A 25,148-nucleotide genomic window follows, 5' to 3' on the forward strand; every position below is an offset into this window, starting at 1 on the left:
AAGTCATATGCAATTCCTGGCTTTATAAACAGAGGTTAGAGTAAGGAAATTATGCTTAATTCATAAGTCATTCGTTAAGTCTCAGCTGAAGTGTTGTATCCAATTCAAGGCAGCTTTAGGAAGGATTCCAAAGACTTAGGGGAGATGCAGAAGGCAATTGTTGGAATGTTACTGGGGATGAGGGACTTCAGAGAATAGATAAGTTAGGGTTGTTCTCCTTAAAGCAGAGAATGTTAAGTGTAAATTCAATAAAGGCATTCAAAATGGTGGGGGTTTTGATAGAAAACTTTGGGAGAAATTGTTTCAACTGACAGGGGAGTCAGTAACCAGAGGACAAGGATTTAAGGTAATGGACAAAGAACTAGAAGAGAGATGAGGAAGGTGATGGAAGCAAATTCAATAATAAATTTCAAAAAGAAAATATACAGGGCTGTGGGGAAAGAGCAAGAGCATTAAACTAATTGGATAGCTATTTCAAAGAGCCAGCACAGACATGATGGACCAAATGGCCTCCTTCTGTGATAGCCGGTTTTAGACAGTCACACATTAAATACAGCGCAGATATAGAGAAGATACTGTATGCTTATTTTGGGGAGGGGATAAGTGAAGGTCTCAGAGGGCAAGGCAAGGGATTATAAGTACATATCAAGGTTGATGGGGTGGGGGTCAGGTCTAGCATCAGAGGAGGAATGTCAATGGTGAAGGGGCAGGATCAAGGGGGAGATGGCATGTCCACTGTCACAGGGTAAGGGTGATGGTGGAGGTGTGAGGGTGACATACAGAGGGAAGGCACAAAGTGAACTTTGGAATGTCTTGGGCTCAAGCTTGAAGGTGACAGAGGATGGATCGTGATGGGTTCCAGGTGGATCGTGATTCTTGTTCTGTCACTGGCCATTGCCCAAAATTTATGATTAAGTTGGCAGGAGGTCACTGTGGTGGGATGGAGGGGGTGGAGGAGGAATTTTTGGTTGTGGCTGTATGGATAAAAGCCATGGGCAGAGGTGCTCATATCATTGCCTGCCTTCTTCAAGCAGTTAACTTGATGGATTTACTATATTTCGGACTGAACATTGAATTCAACAACTTTAGGTCGTGAGCTCCCTCCCCCATCCCCACCCCCTTTCTGTTTCCCCCTTCCGTTTTTTTCCAATAAATTATAAAGATTTTCCTTTCCCCACCTATTTCCATTATAAAAAAAAACCCCACTAGAGCTATACCTTGAGTGCCCTACCATCCATTCTTAATTAGCACATTCGTTTAGATAATATCACCAACTTTAACTTTAACACCTATGTGTTCTATTGTACTATTGTCGTTGACATCTTTTGATGATCTGCTTCTATCACTGCTTGTTTGTCCCTACAACCACACCCCCCCCCTCCACCTCCCTCTCTCTCTATCTCTCTGCCCCCCACACACACACCTTAAACCAGCTTATATTTCAACTCTTTCTTGGACTCGAACTCAAGTTCTGTCGAAGGGTCATGAGGACTCGAAACGTCAACTCTTTTCTTCTCCGCCGATGCTGCCAGATCTGCTGAGTTTTTCCAGGTAATTCTGTTTTTGTTTTGGATTTACTATGGATCTGACACTCACTTGGTTCTTACAACCTTGGGGGCAGGGGTAGAGGATGTGACAAAAGAGGGCTTTGCCAGCCAACAGCAGATGCTGGAAGGCCAGCAGCAGGCAGCACCAGAGGGGGTGGCTGGCCAGGAGACAACATCCAGGGCATGTAATTGCCGTGTGCACTGGCTCCCAACACATAAGTGGAAGTGGCGCCACTCCCAGTTCTGTTGTTGGGTCACACATTCCTCTTATTAAATTCTACCCAAGGAGTGATAAAGGTCACATTTAGACAAAGGAGATCTATATTCTATTAGTTTATGCTGCAGTGCACTTATGTACTCATAGCCCTATCAAGAAGTCCACTTTTACAGTGAATGCTGTCAGCAGTAAAGAGAACCAAGTGCTTCTCTATCCTGCATAATGCACATGATTTCTGTCTATGCATATTAATTCAGATCTTGATGCAAACCCCTTTAAGAGCTACTTCAAACATGCTCTTTAGTAGAAACAAGCAAATAGAATATTAATTTTCCTCCAGGAATAACTGGCTAATACTTACAAGAATCACCTATAACCATGCTGAGTTTTAGGACGGAATTTTCCAGAACCCCCATGTTGGGCTCCCCCATGGCGGGGCCGGCGAGCCATTGAAATCTCTGTTCGAATTGGCGGGATTGGTGTTAGGAGCTGGAAAATTCCGGCCTTAGTCTTTAACTAATTTAGTCACTTGGCTCATTCAGTATACAGATATGAAGACATTAAACATGATATCAGATTAAGATCAGGACACATTTTTTTCTTATGTGATACTCAATGAATTAGCCCAAATCATTCTCAGTGCTACTACCATCTGTACTGCATCTCATCTCGTGGGATTTATTTTACCAGAATTACTACCTGGTGTGGAGGTGTATAGAGGCATGAGTCTCTCAGAATTCGCTTAATAGTGTAACAGCCCTGGCTACAATCCACATTCCATGCTAAGTACCTCACTTATCCCCACACCCAAATGCTAGTTCCAGATATGGCTCAGGCTGGAAACTACAAATGAGGTTTATTCGAAGTAAACATTAAACAGTGGCAGAAAGTCAACACAGCAAATTTCACTTAATTTGTAGAACATTTAACCACACTGACTTGGGTACAAAAATAATGAAGGATGTGACAATTCACAAATTTTGTTGATAATGCTAAAACTGGACCAACTTCCATAACACATAATTCTATGATAAAAGCAAAAAACTGCGGATGCTGGAAATCCAAAACAAAAATAAAAATACCTGGAAAAACACAGCAGGTCTGGCAGCATCTGGGGAGAGGAACACAATTAACGTTTCGAGCAAGTGTTGGCTGCTCAAGGAACTTTGGCTCAGAGTTGATGAGCTGAAGTCCGAGCTGCGGACACTGTGACACATCAGGAAGGGGGAGAGTTACCTGGATACTGTGTTTCAGGAGGCAGTCTCGCCCCTTAGATTAATGTCATCAAATTTGGTCCGTGGTCAGGGACAGGTGGGTGTGACCGCAAGTGAGGCAGGTATGGGGATCCAGAATTTAGCTTAGGAGGAGCCTCAGCCAGTGCCCTTGCCCAATAGGTACCGAGGTTCTTGCTCCTGGTGTGGACGAGGGCACAGTCTGTATGGAGGATGAGCGAACTGACTATAGCAGCATGGTACAGAGCGCGATTCAAGTGGGGGGAGAAAAGAGAAATATGGTAGTAATAGGGGATAGCATAGTTAGGGGGATAGATACTGTTCTCTGCAGCAAAGACAGAGAGTTCCGAAAGGCTGTGTTGCCTACCTGGTGCCAAGGTTAAGGACATTTCTTCTGGGCTGGAGAGAAAATTGGAGTGGGAGGGGAAGGATCTAGTTGTCGTGGTCTATGTAGGTACTAAATGCATAGGTAGAATTAGGAAAGAGGTTCTGCTGAGGGACTACGAGCAACTCAGGGCTAAATTAAAAAGTAGACCACAAAGGTAATAATCTCCAGATTACTACCTGAGCCACCTGAAAATTGGCATAGGGTAAATAAGACTAGAGAGGTAAATGCGTGGCTCAACGACTTGTGTAGGAGAAATGGGTTCTGATTCATCGGTCATTGGTACCAGTACTGGGGAAGGAGAGAGCTGTTCCGTTAGGACGGGCTTCATTCGAACCATGCTCGCACCTGTGTCCTGGCGAATTGTATAACTAGGGTTGTAGATAGGACTTTAAACTAATTGGAAGGGGGGAGGGTTCAATTGAAGGGAAGTTTAAAAAACCAAAAAGAAACACAAGAGCAGAGATGCAGGGTAGTGAAGAGGCGAACGATAATCAAAGTGTGACAGGAAGGGGAAGAAAATATAAGCAGAAGAGTGCTGCAGACATTAGAACCAGAATGAGTAATAATGGTAAAAAGTCAAAGCGTAAGGTTCTATCTGAATGCACACAGCATTTGTAAAAAAGACAGATGAGTTGATGGTACAAATAGAAAAAAATGTATATGACTTAATAGCTATTGCAGAGATGTGGCTGCAGGGTGACCCAGACTGGGAACTCAATATTCACAGGTATTCAACGTTCAGGAAAAATAGGCAAAAAGGAAAAGGAAGTGGGATAGTTTTCTTAATAAAGGAAGGTATCAGTGCGATGGTGAGTAGTAATATAGGTGCAATAGATTGTGATGTGGAATCAGTTTGGGTGGAAATAAGGAATAGCAAGGGGAAGAAGTCACAGGTGGGAGTCATCTATAGGCCCCTGAAGAGTTGCCACACTGTAGGACAAAATATAAATCAGGAAATAATGGAGGCGTGTAAGAAGGGTGCTACAATTGTCATGGGTAGTTTTAATCTGCATATTGAATGGACAAATCAGATTGGCAGGGGTAACATTGAAGATGAATTTGTAGAGTACATCAGGGCTTGTTTCTTACAGCAATACGTTGCAAAACCTACCAGAGAACAGCCTATTTTAGATCTAGTAAAGTGTAACGAGGTAGGATTAATAAGAGATCTCATCGTTAAGGATCCTCTCGGGGGTAGTGATCACAACATAGTAGAATTTCAAATTCAGTTTGAGGGTGAGCAACTCGGATCTCAAACCAGTGTCCTCAATTTAATTAAGGGAAATTACAGAGGTATGAAGAAAGAATTGTCTAAAGCAGGCTGGGAAAATAGACTAACGGGAAGGTCAATGAATGAGCAGTGGCAGACACTTAAGCAGATATTTCATAACGCTCAGCAAAAATTTATCCCGGTCAAAAAGAAGGACTCGATGAGAAGGATAAACTACCCGTGGTTAACAAAGGCAGTCAAGGAGAGTATCCAATCAAAAACTAAGGCACTCAAAGCAGCGAAAACTAGTGGTAGGCCAGAGGATTGGGAATTTTTAGGAACTAGCAGTGGATGACTAAAAAGCTAATACAGAGGGAGAAAACTGATCATGAAAGTAAACTCACAAGAAAAATAAAAACAAACAGCGAGAGCTTCAAAGGGTATATAAAAAGGGAATAGCTAAACTGAATGTGGGACCTTTGGAGGATGCACTGGAGAATTGATAACGGGGAACAGGGAAACGGCAGATAATTTAAATCAATATTTTGCATCGATCTTCACAGTGGAGGACACTTTAAACATTCCAATGATATCAGATAAGCAAGGAACTAATGGGAGGAAAGATCTTGTAACAGTCTCTATCATGACGGACAAAGTGTTTTACAAACTAATGGAACTAAAGGCAGACAAGTCGCCAGGACCTGATGGCCTGCATCCAAAGGTTTTAAAGGAAGTGGCTGCAGAGATAGCGGAGGCATTGGTCGAAATATTCCAGGACTCACTGGATTCCGAGAGGATCCTAGCGGATTGGAAAACCACTATTGTGACACCCCTGATCAAGAAGGGAGGGAAACAAAAAGCAGGAAACTATAGGCCAGTCTGTTGTTCGGAAAATGCTAGAGTCCATTATTAAGGAAGAAATAGCAGGACATTTAGAAAGCTTAACATAATCAAACAGAGTCAACATGGTTTTGTGAAAGAGAAATCATGTTTGACAAATTTTCTAGAGTTCTTTGAGGATATAACAAGCAGAGTTGATAAAAGGGGAACAGGTAGGTGTAGTGTACTTGGATTTCCAGAAGGCATTCAATAAGGTGCCACATAAAAGGTCATTGCACAAGATAAGAGCTCACAGTATTGGGGTAATGTATTAACATGGATTGAGATTGGTTAACACACAGAAAACAGAGAGTCGGGATTAATGGGTCTTTTTCAGGTCAGAAAGACATAACTAGTGGAGTGCCACAAGGATCAGTCCTAGGGCCTCAATTATTTACTATCTATATTAATGACTTGGAGGAGGGGACAGAGTGTAATGTATACATATTTGCTTACGATAAAAAATAGGTGGGAGGGCATGTTGTGATGAGGACATAATGAATCTGCAAGGGGATACAGACAGGTTGAGCGAATGGGCAAAAACTTGGCAGATGGCGTGTCATGTAGGAAAGCGTGAGGTCATGCACTTTGATAGGAAAAATCAAAAGGCAGATTATTATCTAAATGGAGAGAGACTGCAATAAAGTGCAGCACAGAGGGATCTGGGTGTTCTTGTGCATGAAACACAAAGTGTTAGCATACAGGTGCAGCAAGTAATTAAGAAGGCAAATGGAATTCTGGCCTGTATGGCTAGGGGGTTGGAGTTTAAAAATGGGGAAGTCTTGTTACAACTGTTGGTGAGGCCACACCTGGCGTATTGTGTACAGTTTTGGTCCATGTATTTAAGAAAGGATGTACTGGCAGTGGAGGCAGTTCAAAAATATTCACTAGGCTGATTCCTGGGATGAAGGGTTGACTTATCAAGAATGGCTGAATAGGTGAGGCCTTTATTCATTAGAGTTTAGAAGAATGAGGAGTGATCTTACTGAAAAGTCCAAGATTCTGAGGGGGCTTGACAGGGCAGATGTTGAAAAGATGTTTCCACTAGTGGGGGAATCTCGAACTAGGGGACATAGTTACAGAGTAAGGGGACACTCATTTAAAATGGAGATGCAAAGGAATTTCTTCTCCCAGAGCTTAAAGAATGTTTGGAATTCTCTACTCCAGAGAGTTGTGGAGGCTATATCACTGGAAGTATTTAAAGAGGAGGTAGATAGATTTTTGAAATATTGGGAAGTTGAGGGTTATGAGGAGTTGGCACGAAAGAGGAGTTGAGCCTGGGGCAGATCAGCCATGATTTTATTGAATGGCAGGGCAGGCTTGAGGGGCCGAATGATCTACTCCTGCTCCTATTTCTTATGTTCTTATATTTTTAATATTTGTGAAAGCTTAGCTATAAATGGTTCCAAGTGCCTTTTAATTTGAAAAGTCAATCCTGTCAGTAAGGCTGAGTTCACATGTGCATCAGGCTGGGTGGAAAGGTATGATTCCTTTCCTGCGGATCATTAGTGATCTAGTCAAGTTTTTTTTACGACAATCCGATAGCTTTCATGATTGTTTCCTTTGATGATCGTCACATATTACCATATTTACTGAATTAAATTTCACAATTTTCTATGGTGGGATTTCAGTTCTCTACTTCTGGTTTGCTTGTCCATTATAATAACCACTACAAAATCCTGGAACTCACTTCCTAACAGCACTGTGGGTGTATCTACGCCACGGAGACTACAGCGGTTCAAGAAAGCAGCTCACCACCACCTTCTCAAGGGCAATTAGGGATGGGCGATAAGTGCTGGTCTAGCCAGTGACGCCCACATACCATGAATGAATAAAAAATATATACCTGCACACTGTGTGAGCCCTAATAGAGCGTTGTCAGAATATCTAATCCTGGAGGGCATCAGAGCTGAGGACAACCCCTGTTCATAGGGTCCTGGGTAATAGGAACCAGGTTCTGGTTCTATTGTTCCATAGATAAAAGGAACTGAGGCCAATTGTGGCACACTTTTATGTCCCTGCTGAGTTCAGTTAACTTAGTACAAGTTTATGAATCTCTTAAATAAAGAATGACCTTCAGCAATTAATTCCAACTCCTGCCAACTGACTATAAAAGATATTATACTTGCAAATTGGACAAGAAGGATAAAAATGGATGACACTCCAATACTGGTTTATGGGACAGTTTGGATGGACTAGGGAATCTATTTCTGTCTTTCATTATTTATATGCTACACAAAGATAGCCATTCTCCTTGAAGGGTTGCTAGGGTTAGTATGATTGTATGCTCCTGATCATCTGAAGCCTGATCCCAATTCACAAGCGGCACACAGTACACGATCAGGGAGAATAAATTCAACATCATTACATGTAACCTTTATGTGACATGGATGAAGATGGGACTACAGAGTTGAAGTAGTTGAACTAAATGCCCTCAGCAAGGATGTAAAATAAAATTTATTTTCCTTTTTGCAGGGTTAACCACAATTTATGGCTTACCACTTTTAACATAAGCATATCTTCCCAGTTACATCTTATACTTATCTGCAAGAAAATAACATTCATAATTTGTATTTTTCTTAGAAATTGGTTGTTATAATCATTTGCTTCAAAATGTCATTTCTCTCCGTCTGCCTCACCCAAAACAGAGACACTAGCCAAGACTAACATGAACCCTCAGAGGCTGTAAAATGTATTTCACATAAATTGACACTTTTATCGTTACAAAGGTCAGCGGCTTCTCTGAAAAGAGCACTAGACAGACAAAAATGTTCCAGCTTTAAACTCAAGAAAGGACTTTCATCTTCCTTAAATATAATCTTTCCTTCGAATATAAAGCCATCTTTATACATGAAGGCTCAAGCTAGAGGCTTAACATGTATCTCTCCATTACATAATTCTTGATTCACAAGTCCATATTTTAAAAATGCTTAAGGAGTCCTCTACAACAGTTCACACCAAAATTTTGGATATGCAGAAGAAAATGGTGGATTTAAGAGAAAAAAAGAGGGTGGGAAAGAAATGAGTTGAGGGGGCGGGAGAAACAAATACGCTGTCTAAGCTCATGCTTAGATCAAAAGCAAGGACTTTGTTAAACTGTGTGGCTCAAAACAAAGTGTGAGTCTTAGGCCGGGATTTTCTGGCCCCATTGCTGGCGGGACCCACCGAGGGCGAGGCGGCGCCCCAACCAGAAGCCCACTGATTCGCGGAGGGACCGGGCGATCCTGGCGGCAAGCGGGTGAGGGAAATCCAGCCCTGACAGTGCATTTGCCACAGAAGAAGCCAAAAGATTGAGTTTAAGGTAAGGGATTCAGGCAATAATTGCATAATTGTTCTACAATTCAAAAGCTTTAGTTAAGAGTAACATAGTGAATTTAAATTAGGGATGATTACATAAAGCAGTACTAACTTGTAGAGCACAAGCCTGTCTTGCAGAGCCTCCATAGCTTGAGCTTGTGCTGGAGAAATATCACAAGATTCCTGAGTCAGGGTTCTACATTCAGCTGCAAAGAAGAAAATAAAAAGATAAGATCTTTCCATAGTTTTATTGCTTGCATTTTACTTCTTAATATTTACAGTGTCACTTGGTATTTACAGCACAGAAGCAGGCCGTTCAGCCCAACAGGTCCATGCCGCTGATAATGCTTTCGCAAGCCTCCTCCCACCCTACCTAACCCCAATAATGTATTTTTATATTCCTTTATCCCTCATGTTTATCCAGCTTCTACTTAAATCTATCTATATTATTTGACTCACCTGATCCTTGTGGCAGTGAGTTCCAGATTTTAACCACTTTCCAGGTAATGAACTTTCCCCTGAATGCCCTACTAGATTTATCAGTGGCTATCTGATATTTAAGGCTCTAGTTCTGGTCTCCTGTGCAAGTTGGAGTTGTTCTAGCTGAGATCAGCTACTCAGCACAGACCAGGGATGAAACATGGGACCTTCCTGGTTTATATTGCTCAGTTTCATTCTGCGCAGAAAATTTACCTAATAAACCACTGAGGTGTTCTTGTCAAATGTGTTGAAAGAATAAAGAATATCTTGATGGAGCTTCTCCAGCTATTTTTGTCCCAGAATGAACCTGAAAATCTGGCCTAATCCCTTCTAATGGTATGTGATCACAAAATGTGACAGACAGGATGGTCATATCTTTCTGATGCAGAGGATGATTTTCAACAGTTCACTGATCTGAATTATTTGTCCTGTAGTGATTCATTCAAAAATAGGTTGTATCCTCTGCAACCTAACTTATCATGGGAAGAGTGAGGCTTTGTAGAACATTGAAATTACTAATGATGAGTGGGGCTAGGTGTTCTCTTCTGTCAGCATGTCCAGCCAGCTCCCTTTCTTCAACACTGATTGCATGGAATTATCAAGCCAAGAGCTTGACTGTCTAAATGGAGAAAATGTGCACTTTTAGAAGTAGAGATGAATGGTTAATAGTCTACCTTCAACAATGTTATTTGCCTTCATTTTCTGAGCACCGGATGCATCATTTTTGCATTTGTTATCCAATTGATAATGTCAAAGAGCTTAATTTATCCAGGGATCTTTTCAGAAGTCCAAAATTGAAAACAGCATTGCACTCCATACATTCAACAGCATAAGAATAATTCCCATTTCAAGGGGAACCAAGAACCTGATTCTAATTAAATTCAGAAGTCTGTAGCTCTTCTCAGGACTCAATAGTAACTCTTGTGCTACTAAGCCATGCAAATAAGAAAAGATCCAGCTTTAGCTTTACACTGGTACTGAATTAGTTATTTTCAATTGGGGTGGCAGCTGGGTCTATGCTTGACTTCACTTGGGCGAGTGAAGGGATTACAGTTAGCACATATCTTGTTCCGGATCACTACCCAGAGACCTTGCTTTTGTATATAATTGAGAATGCCAGAATCAGAACTACTTGAACATAACAACATTCACTGATCTGACTGTGATGAGGAGAACTACATCTGTGGTGTATGCGGGGTGCTGTTGCCATGCATGAAGCCATACCCCAAGCAGGAGTCACCATTTCCAAGAAAGGAGGGGCAAATTTAAATTGTAAGTCAGGGAACACATAAGGCCCATCAAGATCCAACCCCTGACTGGCAACACACATTGCAGAATTTCTGTTCCACGAATTGGACTCAACAAAGTAACGCTACAACTAAACTGTTTTGTAGTGGGGCCAGTGTGGCAGCTTCATAAAGTTTGTTTTATTAAAAATGTAAATATGCACAGCTAGCCTCAGGCAAACTCACCTCACAATGAATACATGTTCACAAGTTACAGACATTGAGAGTCACCAAGGTAGCTGATGCACTTCCACTCAAAGAATTTGATCGTTGAGCTCAGTTTTTTTTAATATTCATTCATGGGATGTGAGCTTTGCTGGCTGAGCCAGCATTTATTGCCCATCCCTGGTTGCCCTTGAGAAGGTGGTGGTGAGCTGCCTTCTTGAACTGCTGCAGTCCATGTGATGTAGGTACATCCACAGTGCTGTTAGGAAGGGAGTTCCAAGGTTTGACCTAGCAACAGTGAAGGAACGGCAATATATTTCCAAGTCAGGATGGTGAGTGACTTGGAGGGGAACTTCCAGGTGGTGGTATTTCCATCTATCTGCTGCCCTTGTCCTTCTAGATGGTAGTGGTTGTGGGTTTGGGAGGTGCTGTCGAAGCAGCCTTGGTGAATTCCTGCAGTACATCTTGTAGATGGTACACACTGCTGCTACTGTGCGTCAGTGGCGGAGGGAGTGAATGTTTGTGGATGTGGTGCCAATCAAATGGGCTGTATTGTCCTGGATGGTGTTAAGCTTCTTCAGTGTTGTGGGAGCTGCACTCATCCAGGCAAATGGGAAATATTCCATCATACTCCTGACTTGTGCCTTGTAGAAAGTGGAGAGTCAGGAGATGAGTTACTTGTCACAGGATTCCTAGCCTCTGACCTGTGCTTGTAGCCACAGTATTTATCTGGCTAGTCCAGTTCAGTTTCTGGTCAATGATAACCCCCAGGATATTGATAGTAGGGGATTCAGGTGATGGTAATGCCACTGAACATCAAGATGGTTGGATTCTCTCTTGTTGGAGATGGTCATTGCCTGGCACTTGTCTGGGCCAAATGTTACTTGCCACTTATCAGTCCAAGCCTGGGTGTTGTCCAGGTCTTGCTGCATTTTGATATGGATTGTTTCAGTATCTGAGGAGTCACAAATGGTGCTGAGCATTATGCAATCATCAGCGAACATCCCCACTTCTGACCTTATGATGGAAGGAAGGTCATTGATGAAGCAGCTGAAGATGGTTGGGCCGAGGACACTACGCTAAGGAACTCCTGCAGTGATGTCCTGGAGCTGAGATGACTGACCTCCAACAATGACAACAATCTTCCTTTGTGCTATGTATGACCCCAACTAGTGGAGAGTTTTCACTTTGTTTCCCATTGACTCCAGTTTTGGTAGGGCTCCTTGATGCCACATTTGGTCAAATACAGCCTTGCTGATTGCTGAGACCAGCAGCCAAAATCACGAGACCTCAGTGCAAAGGATAAGCAGCTGAAATGCTTTGACAATGGTAAAGTTGTAACTACAACATAACAATAAGATAAGCACAGCAAACTGCCTCTCATTTCAGAAATAATTCAAAATTATTCATTATGAATCACTTATGTATAGCAGTTTCCAATTAATTTTCTTGCCAAACATTACTGAGAATCCTTAATGCTAGACTTCTGTACACTTGATGGATGCATTCTGCTTAATTCAATCAGAACTTTGGCAGTTCGTTACATTAGACTGGTGACGTACCTTGTGCCCATCTGTAAAGTTTTTCATATGATGTTTCTTGGAGGAGTGCCATCTGTTCCATGATTTCCAAACTTTAAAACAACAGAGAATGTAACTTATTATTCTGAAGCACTTACTGTTATTGTGTACTTATTTTTGTGATCACACAGACCAGCCACAACAATATGATATTGCATGACAAAGTGCTATATTTACATGTGACATGTTCATAGCTTTGTAAAATGATCAGGTTTGGCAAGCAAGGTATATTCTGCCTGATTAACCAGCAAGCTATATGTATGTATATATATATATATATATATATATATATATTTCAAAGCAATCTTCAAGGAACCTGTACGAAAACTTCAAGCAATCAGAAATTTTCTGATTGACACATCTAAGTACAGATGGGCTAAATGCTGATAGAATTTAAATCTTGGTAAATTCCAAAAATAAATCTTTGGAAATGTCAAGTTTCTTGTTATTTATTATTCAAACTGCTTTAATTATCTTTGCTTTGGACAAAGTTACTGAAAATTCAAGTACAGTGATTGTTTGACAAGTTTGTTAGAAATTTTATTACAATTTTCTATGGCATGAAGCAGTGAACTTATCCGGTGAGTAAGTAGGTGATATGGAATAGGTTGTTTCAGGGTTCAGTTATCAGTGTGTGATGAATAAACTTATTTTAGTAATAGCCTTAACATACTATGTTAAGAAATGAAAAATTGGTCAAGATTTCTGATCTCAATGCAGTAACCCCTGGACATTAAAGCCAGAAACAGGATCAGGCTTGGCTGTGAGGTTGCTCTAAATGACCTTATTTTACTGATTGTTAACTTGTGAAATGAGAAACAAGGCATAAGCTTAACCAGTGAGGCCAGGCTTAGGCAGGAGGCTCAGATGCCAATTTTTTTTTTTCAAAAGAGTAGTGATGATATCCTAGATAACCGCATCATTATTACCTGTGTTCTGTTCCCTTAGCCTCAACCCAAAATTCTATCCCCGCTTCCAGCTCTAGGAATGCTTTCCCTCTCAGCCTCATCACCACTAATCCTCTTCCAGCTTTATGCTCTGAATTTGCTTTCTCATGGGCATCCTGGGCCCTGGAATTTCCTGCTAATCGTCACCACACAGGAAATCGATAGCATTTCATTCCTGTTTCAGTTCAGACTTAGAATCTTATTTCAACTCGCGTCAGACTGCTGTTACCCAGCTTCATACCGTTTCACTCAGTTCTTCCATTCTTTGTCCACGTGCTCTATTTCTTTTCCAAATACTCTGTTCAAAAGCCTATATCCAAGATTACATTTGAACAATGGCACCAAAGTTGTAATAGTCTACCACTATTTCCTTTGCTTCCTCAACTCAACCTATATTTACTAAAAAAACAGTTACAGCAGTTGGAAATTAGAACACTTCATAGAGGGGCAGTTAAAAATACTCCTTACCCTGCAGTTTGCTGGTTTGTTCGTAACAGAATCTTGACATCATTGTGAATTAATTTAACTTTTCCAAGTGCTTTGAAGAAGTCCTAAAACCATAAGAAAGATTATAGGACACAATTTTATAAATGCAATACAGTCCTTCTTCTACATAATAGGAAGCTGAGGACCTGTGGATTACCTCTGTGATCGGACCCTCTCTTGGACCTCTGAGGACATTCAGTTCATCAGCATTTAGTTGAAACTTGGATAAAAAAGCATTTGCTACCTCAGCTCGGATTTCTAATCTTTGGCTGTAATGAAAAAAAACAACAAGATCAGAAGATATGACTTTCTACTCCTCAAGTTTGCAGCTTAACTTGCAGCCTTTAGCTTACTGGACAAACTCAAAACACCATACTAATGCAAAGAATTTGATCATATCAGGCATGAATTGCTTTAATGTAAAAGCAAAATACTGCATATGCTGGAGATCTGGAAAAAAAACTGAAAATGCTGGAAAAATTCAGCAGATCTGACAGCATCTGTGGAGCGAGAAACAGAGTTGGTGTTTTGAGTCCTAATGAATTGCTTTAAACTTGATTAACAGTGTATCCACCATAGCTGAGGTATTGGACAAAACTGAATTGATAATGATGGGGTTGGTATTCACTTGACTAGCAGATGTATAAGTAGCAGTTATCTCCTATTCAAATTGCAAACAACATTACTGCGTTACACGAGCTGATGCCTGCTTCCATATTGTGTTCCAGAAGCTCTGCTATTTATGAAATCACCATTTATTTAAATGAATGTTTTTAAAGTTTAGCTGTACAAAAGGAAAAATAATCAGCTTCACTATTACATCAATAAACATGAACATTCTAACTAATAAACTGGTGATAAAGGCTGTGTTCACCAGCTTTTGCAGAGTTGGTGGAAGCTCAAACAGCTTCAGAACAGAATAAAAACAGAATTACCTGGAAAAACTCAGCAGGTCTGGCAGCATCGGTGGAGAAGAAAAGAGTTGACGTTTCGAGTCCTCATGACCTTTCGACAGAACTAGGTGAATCCAAGGAATGGGTGAAATATAAATTGGTTTAAGGTGGGGGGAGAAGTGGAGGGGGGTGGTGTGGTTGTAGGGACAAACAAGCAGTGATAGAAGCAGATCATCAAAAGATGTCACAGACAACAGAACAAAAGAACACATAGGTGTCGAAGTTGGTGATATTATCGGGAGGGAGGAGAAGGCGTGAGGGCGGATGCGCAGGAGATGGGCCGGACACAGTTGACGGCCCTGTCAACGACCGTGGGTGGAAAACCTTGGTTAAGGAAGAAGGAGGACATGTCAGAGGAACTGTTTTTGAAGGTAGCATCAGCAGAACAGATGCGACGGAGCCGAAGGAACTGAGAGAATGGGATGGAGTCCTTACAGGAAGCAGGGTGTGAGGAGCTGTAGTCAAGGTAGCTGTGGGAGTCGGTAGGCTTGTAATGGATATTGGTGGACAGTCTATCACCAGAGATTGAGATAGAGAGGTCAAGGAAGGGAAGGGAAGTGTCAGAGATGGACCACGTGAAAATGATGGAGGGGTGGAGATTGGAAGCAAAATTAATAAGTTTTTCCAAGTCCCGACGAGAGCACGAAGCAGCACCAAAGTAATCATCGATGTACCGGAGAAAGAGTTGTGGAAGGGGGCCGGAGTAGGACTGCAACAAGGAATGTTCCACATACCCCATAAAGAGACAGGCATAGCTGGGGCCCATGCGGGTACCCATAGCCACACCTTTTATTTGGAGGAAGTGAGAGGAGTTGAAGGAGAAATTGTTCAGTGTGAGAACAAGTTCAGCCAGACGGAGGAGAGTAGTGGTGGATGGGGATTGTTCGGGCCTCTGTTCGAGGAAGAAGCTAAGGGCCCTCAGACCATCCTGGTGGGGGATGGAGGTGTAGAGGGATTGGACGTCCATGGTGAAGAGGAAGCGGTTGGGGCCAGGGAACTGGAAATTGTTGATGTGACGTAAGGTGTCAGAGGAATCACAGATGTAGGTGGGAAGGGACTGGACAAGGGGAGAGAGAAGGGAGTCAAGATAACGAGAAATGAGTTCTGTGGGGCAGGAGCAAGCTGACACAATCCGTCTACCGGGACAGTTCTGTTTGTGGATTTTGGGTAGGAGGTAGAAGCGGGCTGTCCGAGGTTGGGCGACTATCAGGTTGGAAGCTGTGGGAGGAAGATCCCCAGAGGAGATGAGGTTAGTGACAGTCCTGGAAACAATGGCTTGATGTTCAGTGGTGGGGTCATGGTCCAGGGAGAGGTAGGAGGAAGTGTCTGCGAGTTGACGCTCAGCCTCCGCGAGGTAGAGGTCAGTGCGCCAGACAACAGCACCACCCTTGTCAGCGGGTTTGATGACGATGTCAGGGTTGGACCTGAGAGAATGGAGTGCAGTAAGTTCAGCGAGAGAGAGATTAGAATGGGTGAGAGGAGCAGAATAGATTCAGAACAGAATAGCCTACTCTAGTCTGGGCTCCATCTTAGAGAGACAGTTGTATACCTTGGACAGATTGATGGAATGAATTGGTAGGGGTTTTCAAGGAACTATTTATCTTCTAAAGTCTGCTGACTTGCAGATCAGTGGAAGAGATGAGACTCAGCCCTATAAGAGTGACAATGGTGCAATGAAAGCATTACTTTCTGCTTCCATTCTTTTGCCACCTCCTCAACCAATACCCCCCATGGTGCCAGCAAGTCAGCTGGACCAGACTACTCTGACAACAGCTGAGGTGCAAGGGTCTGCAGCTAGGTTCTCACAAGCAAATGAACACAGAGGTCATCAGCTCTAGGCATCTCGACGTTCCCCGCGTGAGGAATAACAGCTTTCCATCAGCTTTTCTGAGGTCACTGGGAGAGAACCCCGTAGGAGTAGCAGAGTTAGAGAATCCTCTTTTCAGAGAAAGCACCATGGATGAGAAATGAATGGAAGTTGGATATTATGTCTGTAATTGCATTTATCATTTCAGTCTGCAGTATGAATGGGAAAAAAAATCATTTCTAACATGCCTTTCATGACATTAGATGTCCTGAAGACCTTCACAGCCCATGAATTACTTTTGAAATGCAGTCACTGTTGTAATGCAGGATCAGTATAGGCAAGAACAAGTCAATGATGTAGTAGTAAATACCCAATAGCTTTATAGGATGGAAGTTTACAGCCCCTCCCTATGGCAGGATTTTCCAGTCACCCAGGAGTCAATGGACTTTTGAATGGCTCTCTGCATTTTCTAAAATTCCACACATAACTTTGTAACAAGGTAGTACTGCAAATAATCCAAAAGGTGGCAGCAACGATCAGCACATCCTCAAACTTTCTCCCTAAACAAAATGCAGCTACTTGACCAATAAAAGAACATTACAAAACAGCAAACTCGAGTTTAATTAAAGGAATACCTTTACTCATTTCCATTCTTTTTTTCGCACCCTATTTTCTCCTTGACAGGTGGCTACAGCCTCTCCCCTCCATCCTCACCCCAAGTACCTCACTTAATTCTGATTAGACTGTGCAGCTTAACAACCAAGCTTGATTTTTTTCCTTGACCAATGCCCTCAAGTACATTTTTCAGCAGGGGACATTGAATAATGGGCAGCAGTGAGAATCAAGGCAACTTTTTCCCCATAAAGTGAGATATGATTGCAGACTTCTCCAGTGGTCCAAAGGTTAAACTTACGTTTTTTTCTCCACGGTATATGTGCATTTAGCCACAGAATCATGAGGGGGTCTTCAGCTTTCATTTTTGTTATTCCTGCATAGTTTTTTCTCCAAAGCTAAGAGAACAAGGTAGAATCTCACCAAAAAAAGTGAAAGCTACCTTATTCGTACAGCAATCCATCAACTAACCATGGGGAACATAGACCATAGCCAAAGCCACTAGATTGCCCTAGACCCCTCTATGATACAGGAACCCAACTGACTCCAGAACTAAGGCCTAAATCAGGTTAACTGTCCCCCAGCCCAAACGCAAATACGGTGAAATATTCCTCCTGCAGAATATATTGGTTTTTTAAATTATATATGAGAGTATGTTGTTCCTTAAAATTTGTGCTGCTAAACATACAATGACTTTATAAAATATCGATGGTTGTACAGCTAAATATACAATTGCTTCATAAGGCACGCGAATACACAACTCTGCATCATAGTTTTAAAAATATAGGCATTCATGTACATACATGATAGCTTCAAAAAACATAAATATACTTTCCTGAGAATCTAATGAACAAATTAAGACAATCAGCTCAAGTCTATGATTTTAATTTAGAATCTCCAAAATATGGAGGGGGGAGGGTTCTGGAAAGGGGGTATATAGGCTTACAAAGCAAAAGGATATTGCAGCATTGGAGGGTAGCTATTTAGGTACTGATACCCAGATTGTGACAGGAAGGGACAGAATGTACAAACATTAAAAAAAAGCAGCAAATAGGGTCAAAGGGAGAAAAATGACAAAAAGTCAAAATTAACAGCTCTTTTCTTAAATGCACATAGTACTTGGAACAAAATAAATGAATTAACAGCACAAATAAATGTTAATGGGTATGATCTTATAACCATTATGGGGACATGGTTACTGGGAATTAAATATTCAGGAGTATGTGACTTTTCGAAAGGACAATCAGGAAGGGTGGTGGGTTAGCTTTGTTAGTACGTGATGGGATAAGTACGATAGCAAGAAATGATCTTGGATCGGAAGATGTAGAATCCATATGGGCGGAGGTAAGAAATAACAAGGGGAAGAGGACACTGGTGGGAGTGGTCTATAGGACCCCTAACAGTAGCTATACTGTAGGACAGAGAATAAATCCAGAGATAATTAAGGCATGTAAAAAAGGCAGTACATTAATCATGGGTGACTTTAATCATGATGTTGATTGGGAAAATCAAATTGGCAGAGATAGCCACGAGCAAGAATTCATAGTGTGTACGGGACAGTTTCCGAGAACAATATGTTGTGGATCGAACCAGGGATCAGGCTATTTTGGATCTTGTAATGTGTAATGAGGCAGGTTTCATAAATGATCTCAGAGTGAAAGATCCCCTAGGAAACAGTGACCGTAACATGGTAGAATTTAGCATTCAGTTTGAGTGTGAGAAACTTGGGTCAGAAACAACTGTGCTACACTTAAATAAGGGTAATTACAAAGGAATGAGGGCAGTGTTGGCTGGAGTGGACTGGGAGAGGATTTTAGCAGAAAAGACGGTTGATGAACAATGGCAGGCATTTAAAAAAACAGTTCATGACTCACACCAAAGATATATCCCAGTGAGGAATGAGAATTCTAGGAAGGGGATAAACCAACCATGGTTAACCAAGGGAGTTAAGGATGGTATCAAATTGAAAAAAAAACATACAATGTGGCAAAGGTTAGTGGCAAGCCAGAGGATTGGGAAAGCTTTAAAAACCAACAAAAAATGACTACAAAAATAATAAAGAGAGAGAGAATAAACTTTGATGGTAAACTAGTAAGTAATATAAAACCAAACAGTAAGAGCTTCTTTAAATATATAAAAAGGAAGAGAGAGGTTAAAGTGAACATCGGCCCCTTAAGAAAAAGAGGCTGGGGAAATAATAATGGGGAACCAGGAAATAGCAGTGGAGTTGAATAAATACATTGCATCAGTCTTCATGGTGGAAGACAATAATAGCATTCCAAAAATACTAAATAATCAAGGGGCAAAAGGTGAGGGAGGAAATAAATACAATAACTATCACGAGAGAAAAAGTACTAGGGGAACTAATGGGGCTCATGGCCGATAAGTTCCTTCGACCTTATGGGTTGCACCTTAGGATATTAAAGGAAGTAGCCCCAGAGATAGTGGGTGCACTGGTAGTAATCTTCCAAGAATCCTTAAGTCCTGGAAAAGTCCCAGAGGATTGGAAAACTGCCAAAGTATTACCCTTATTCAAAAAGGGAGGGAGACAAAAAACAGGTAACCATAGGCCAGTTAGCTTATCATCCGTCACTGAGAAAATGTTAGTCTATTGTAAAGGATGTAATAGCAGAGCATTTAGAAATGCATAACATAATAAATCAGAGTCAGCTTGGCTTCAAGAAGGGAAAATCATGCCTGACAATATTATTAGAATTCTTTGAGGGGGTAACAAGCAGGATAGATAAAGGGGAGCCAGTAGATGTCATTTATTTGGATTTCCAAAAGGCGTTCGATAATAAGGTACATACGGTTACTCAATAAGATAAGAGCCCATGGTGCTGGGGGGAGAATATCAGCATGGATAGAGGACTGGCTAATTAATACAAGACAGAAAGTTTGGATAAGGGCATTTTCAGGATGGCAACCTGTAACTAGTGGAGTGCCACAGGGCTCAGTGCTGGGGCCACAATTATTTACAATATATATTAATGATCTGGATGAGGGAAGTGAAAGTACTATCACCAAGTTTGCAGATGACATAAAAATAGATGGGAAGACAAGTGGTGAGGATGACACAAAATGTACAGAGAGATATAGACAGGTTAAGTGAGTGGGCAAAAACTCGGCAGTTGGAATATGTGGGAAAATGTGAGGTTATGAACTTTGGCAGAAATAATAGAGGAGCTGAATATTATTTAAATGGAGAAAGACTGCAGAAAGCTGCAGAACAGAGAGATTTGGGGGTCCTCATGCATGATTCACAAAAAGCTAGCATACAAGTTCAGCAGGTAATATGGAAGGCAAATGGAATGTTGGCCTTTATTTCAAAGGAATGCAGTATTAAAATAGAGAGGTCTTGCTAAAACTATACAAGGCACTAGTTAGACCACACCTAGAATACAGTGAACGGTTTTGGTCCCCTTATCTAAGGAAAGATGTACTGGCATTGGAGGCAGTCCAGAGAAGGTTCACTAGGTTGGTCCTGGGTATGGAGGGATTTTCTTAGGAGGAGAGGTTGAGTAGGTTGGGCCTGTACACATTGGAGTTTAGAAGAATGAGAGGCAACCTTATAAAAACACATAAGGTTCTTATGGGGGTTGACAGGGTAGGTACTGAGAGGTTGTTTCCCCTTGTGGGAAAGTCTAGGGCCAGAGGGCATAATCTCAGAGTAAGGGATTGCCCATTTAGGACAGAGATGAGGAGGAATTTCTTCTCTCAGACAGTAGTGAATCTCTGGCATTCTTTACCGCAGAAGGCTGTGGAGGCTGGGTTGTTAAGTAAATTCAAGGCTGAGACAGGCAGATTCTTAATCAGTAAGGGAATCAAGGGTTATGGGGAAAAGGCAAGAAGTGGAGTTGAGGATTATCAGATCAGCCATGATCTCATTGAATGGTGGAGCAGGCTCAATGGGATGAATAGCCTTAATCTGCTGCACCTTATGGTCTTACGCTGATGGAGACACTACTGTATAGATTCAAAATGTTAACAGCATATCAGAATATCCAATTAATAGATATAACATTACTTAAGCATACAAGGCAAGTACAACAATAGGCTGGAAAATTAGAATGCTAGATAATTGTTGGTCTTTCCTGAATTTGTGATTAATTCTAGATTGCAAACATTGCTACACTGAATGGTAAAACAGGTTTACACCTGCAATTTCTCATACAGGTTTTGTTGGGATGATTTGTGACATTCTCACCAACATCCTAGCTAGTTACTGTATGATATTCAAAGAAACCAGGGAGAAAACATTCTCTTAGCTTCTTAGAATATTTAGAAACTACAACATGCACCAGGCTATTTGGCCCAATCAGTCTGTGTTAGTGTTTACCCTCCACATGAAGAAATGGTGTGCGCAGTCAGAAAAATACAAAACAAAATACAGTTCTGGAACGTCATCCTTTCAGAAGGCTGATCATCACATCCATGTTGTTGCTTGTGGATAAAAGCATGGAGAATTTGGGGGCAGGTAGATCTGAGGCAAGGGTGAAAGGGAAATCTGAGTCAGAGCTGGGAACAAGTGAAAGCCAAGGGTCTAGGCATTAGAAAGTGGGATGCATAGGGAATAAGGGACAAAACATCAGGAATCTGCTAAGAAGTACTTGTGGAGATTAGTTGTGATTTAGCTCTTTCCTTCTTTAAGATTGTTGGACAGGTTACAGAAATTGTAGCAGGATGACAGCTAAAATGAATCATTTTCCCTTCTACTATCTGATTGGTTGTTTTTCTTACTAGTAACAATAAACCTATCAGAAAGTTCAGCTTTATCTGAACCAATCAGAAATCTTGAACATGAGCCAATAAAGCTACAAAAAAAAATTGAGCCACAAAGATTTATGTTGCCCATACTGGCTTTGAAACCTAATCAGATTAACAGAACATCTTTTCCTCTAATCGTAAATGACAAAAAAAAAATGATTAGGGCATGTCAGCCACCTCCATCATTTTGTTTTTGGATCCCACAAAGGAACACGTCAGCATTCAGAGTTTGTTCTTACACAATCTCTGTGGAAATGAATAAGAAGTAGATACCTTGATATAATTAGCAGAAACAAATATCCTCTCATTTCATATTAACCAAGGAAAGCCTTATAAATAATAAATAAACTTTGACTTTGCCTTGTGACTGTGCTTTAACACCAAAATAAATACTCAATTCTGTTCTTTTTGACAAAAATGCACTTCAGCTGTTCAGCAGGTTTTTAAAGGTAATGCAGTCACATTAAAGTTACATCCTTCTATGAAGACAAACCTGCCTTTCATAGTGCGCCCTTCATACATAAACAAAAACGTGCAGAACATGGGAACTCGAGACAAAAATACCGCCCCTGTACAGGGACGAAGCTGGAACACAAGCCTGCTTTATATTCCCAGGAGGAATCCAGTGGAGCCAGGGAGCCACAACTATAATAGTTTCCAAGGCAATCGAACTTCAGTGAGAGAGCACTCATTCTGGAGTTGTTGCTAACTCTAGGCGTTCTTTCTCCTTTTGCACAATACAAAAGTGAACTGCTCTTTGAGATTATCACCCAGGTGCCTTGACGTATTAACAAAGAAAGGCAACTTTGCCCTCAACAAGAAAGTATTGGTCCTAGTTCATTGAATTTTGTCTGATGTTTTACTTGATACTTAAGATCTCAAGAACGTAACGCTATGGAATACAGTACTCTGACCTTGGCATATTAGGAGACAAGTCTGAAATGGTACATTTAGGTAGCAAAAATTAGGGAAGTAATTATAAAATAAAGAATACAATTCTAAAGAGGATGTAAGAGCCGAGGGACCTGGGGGTAAATGTGCACAAATCATTGAAGGACACAGGGCTGGTGAGAAAGCCATAAATAAGACCTATAAGATCAGAGCTTTATAAACAGAGGTATGGAGAACAAAGTCATGCAAGTTAAGTTGAACCTTTATAAAACACTGGTTTGGTTTCAACTGGAGTACTGTGTCCAATTCAGGGCAAACTTTAGAAAGAATGTGAAGGCACTGGAAAGGACGCAATAAAGAGTTATAAGAATGGTTCCAGGGATGAGAGACTTCACTTATGTGGATAGATTCAATAGCATTACTATTGCCAAATCTAAACTGGACCAACCTTATAAATACTGTGGCTACAAGAGCAGTTCAGAGACTGGACATTCTGCGGTAAGTAACTCAACCCCTGTTTCCTGAAAGCCTGTTCATCATTGACATGTCACAAGTCAGGTGTGATAGAAAACACTCCCATTAACCTGGATGAGTGTGGCTCCAACAACACTCAAGAAGCTTGACACCATCCAAATCAAAGCAACCCGCTTAAACATACACCTCCTTAAACATTCACTCTCTCCACCCCACCACACAATGGCACAGTGTGTGTCGTATGCACGGTGCACTGCAGCAACTTTCCAAGCCTCCTTCAATAGCACCTTCCAAATGCACGACCTCTACCTCCTAGAAGGAGAAGGGCAGCAGACACATGGAAACACCACCATCTGCAAGTTCCCTTCTGAGCCACACACCATCCTTACCTGGAACTATATCATCGTTCCTTTACTGTCGCTGGGTCAAAATCCTGGGACTCTCTTCCTAACAGTCCTGCAAGTATAGCTATACCAGATGGACTGCAGTGGTTCAAGAAGGCGCCTCACCATCACCTTCTTAAGGGCAATTAGGGATGGGCATTAAATGCTTGCTTGCCAGCGACGATCACATTCCATGAAAGAATGAAAAAAAAACATTGGGAATGTTGGAGTGTTCTCCTTAAAGAGACGGTTAAGAGGAAATTTCATAGAGCTATTCAAGCTCATGAGTTTTGAGAGAGTAGTCAGGGAGAAAATGTCCCGACTGATGTAAGGATCAAGAATCAAAAGACAACAATTTAAGGTGACTGGCAAAAGAGCCAGAAATGACGTGAAGAAAATCTTTTTTAGGCAGCAAGTGGTTAGGATCTGGAATTCACGGCCTGAAAGTGTGTTGGTGGCAAGGGGGTGGGTCTAGCTGTGTTGCTCTGAACAGAGAGCTGGCACAGACATGATGTAAAGCTGTAACCCTTCGATGGTTCTATTAGTCTACAAATCTCTTGAATGATAAACTGCTCTAAAATACAATTAGAAGTGACAATGATAGTAGATGGGAACAACAGTATGAGATAAAACCAAATGACACAACTTTTCTTTGCTAGCATATGGTACAGAAAGCGCTTTATTGAAAGCATTACATCCAGTTATAATGTGATTATCCAAGGGTTGGGGAAGAAAGGAGGGAGAGAGAAATTTTAAGATATAATAAGAAAAAGAAACTGATTTGATCTGAAGATTAGCACAATGCAAAAATTTCCTTGTTACATGTTCCTGAATATACACCAATTGTCATATGTGCCTGAACACACCAATAAGTCACGTTAGTAGGCCTACATGATTTAGAGTCAGACACTGAGTAAGATATCTGTATGTTTGCAAAGATAAAGAGAAGTTATAGAATAGAGATAGAAATATTTTTCTTCAACTTTTCCAATTCTATGTAATTTCTCAGGATTTAGTTTGTGAATCTTTGCCATCATAAGAGTACAATATGCAAGTACCAGAGTGTAAAGCTGCCAAATGCTACCCGCAGCATCTGTTGAGGGCAGACGTGCAAGTTAGGAAGGAAAAGGCTGCTCCTCACTAGATGACAACACCATCAAAGCACTTCAGGTCAAACTTGCTAGCTATATACATCCTCTCATTTATCAAGTTGTAATTAAAGACAGGACATGATGTCCCATGACTAGGAATGACCATGGTCAGTGCACAGCTCAGCCAGAATGGGGTCAGTGGATGTTAATTGTTTTCAATTGTACTTAACTGTATGCAGGTGTAGGGCATTAACTGGGGTTTCAATTGAGCACACATAAAGAAACACTGCTTGGCCTGAATAGCCAAGTGGCTATGATACTGGGTTTGTAACCCCAAGATCAAGAGTTCAAATCTCACAATGGCAAACTATGAAACAATGTAACTTCATCTGAAACAGATGGAAATGGGTTTGTACTTGAAAGAGTTACTGGGTTTGTAACCCCAAGATCCAGAGT

The 25,148-nt window shown here is 41.3% G+C and overlaps 1 protein-coding gene across 2 annotated transcripts in view; it reads right to left on the bottom strand.

The window, feature by feature from the left end:
- cog6 (component of oligomeric golgi complex 6) overlaps positions 1-25,148 on the bottom strand; it is a 135,792-nt gene that overhangs the window by 40,967 nt on the left and 69,677 nt on the right. For both annotated transcript variants that reach the window (XM_041198511.1, XM_041198510.1), the window contains 4 exons: positions 13,872-13,983; positions 13,697-13,779; positions 12,264-12,334; positions 8,883-8,976 (listed from right to left, as the gene is read on the bottom strand). In XM_041198511.1, coding sequence (XP_041054445.1) covers positions 8,883-8,976; positions 12,264-12,334; positions 13,697-13,779; positions 13,872-13,983 — 360 coding nt within the window. The remainder of the gene's footprint in view (positions 1-8,882; positions 8,977-12,263; positions 12,335-13,696; positions 13,780-13,871; positions 13,984-25,148) is intronic.

Source organism: Carcharodon carcharias, chromosome 11, assembly GCF_017639515.1.
Source record: "Carcharodon carcharias isolate sCarCar2 chromosome 11, sCarCar2.pri, whole genome shotgun sequence".
Lineage (NCBI taxonomy): Eukaryota > Metazoa > Chordata > Chondrichthyes > Lamniformes > Lamnidae > Carcharodon > Carcharodon carcharias.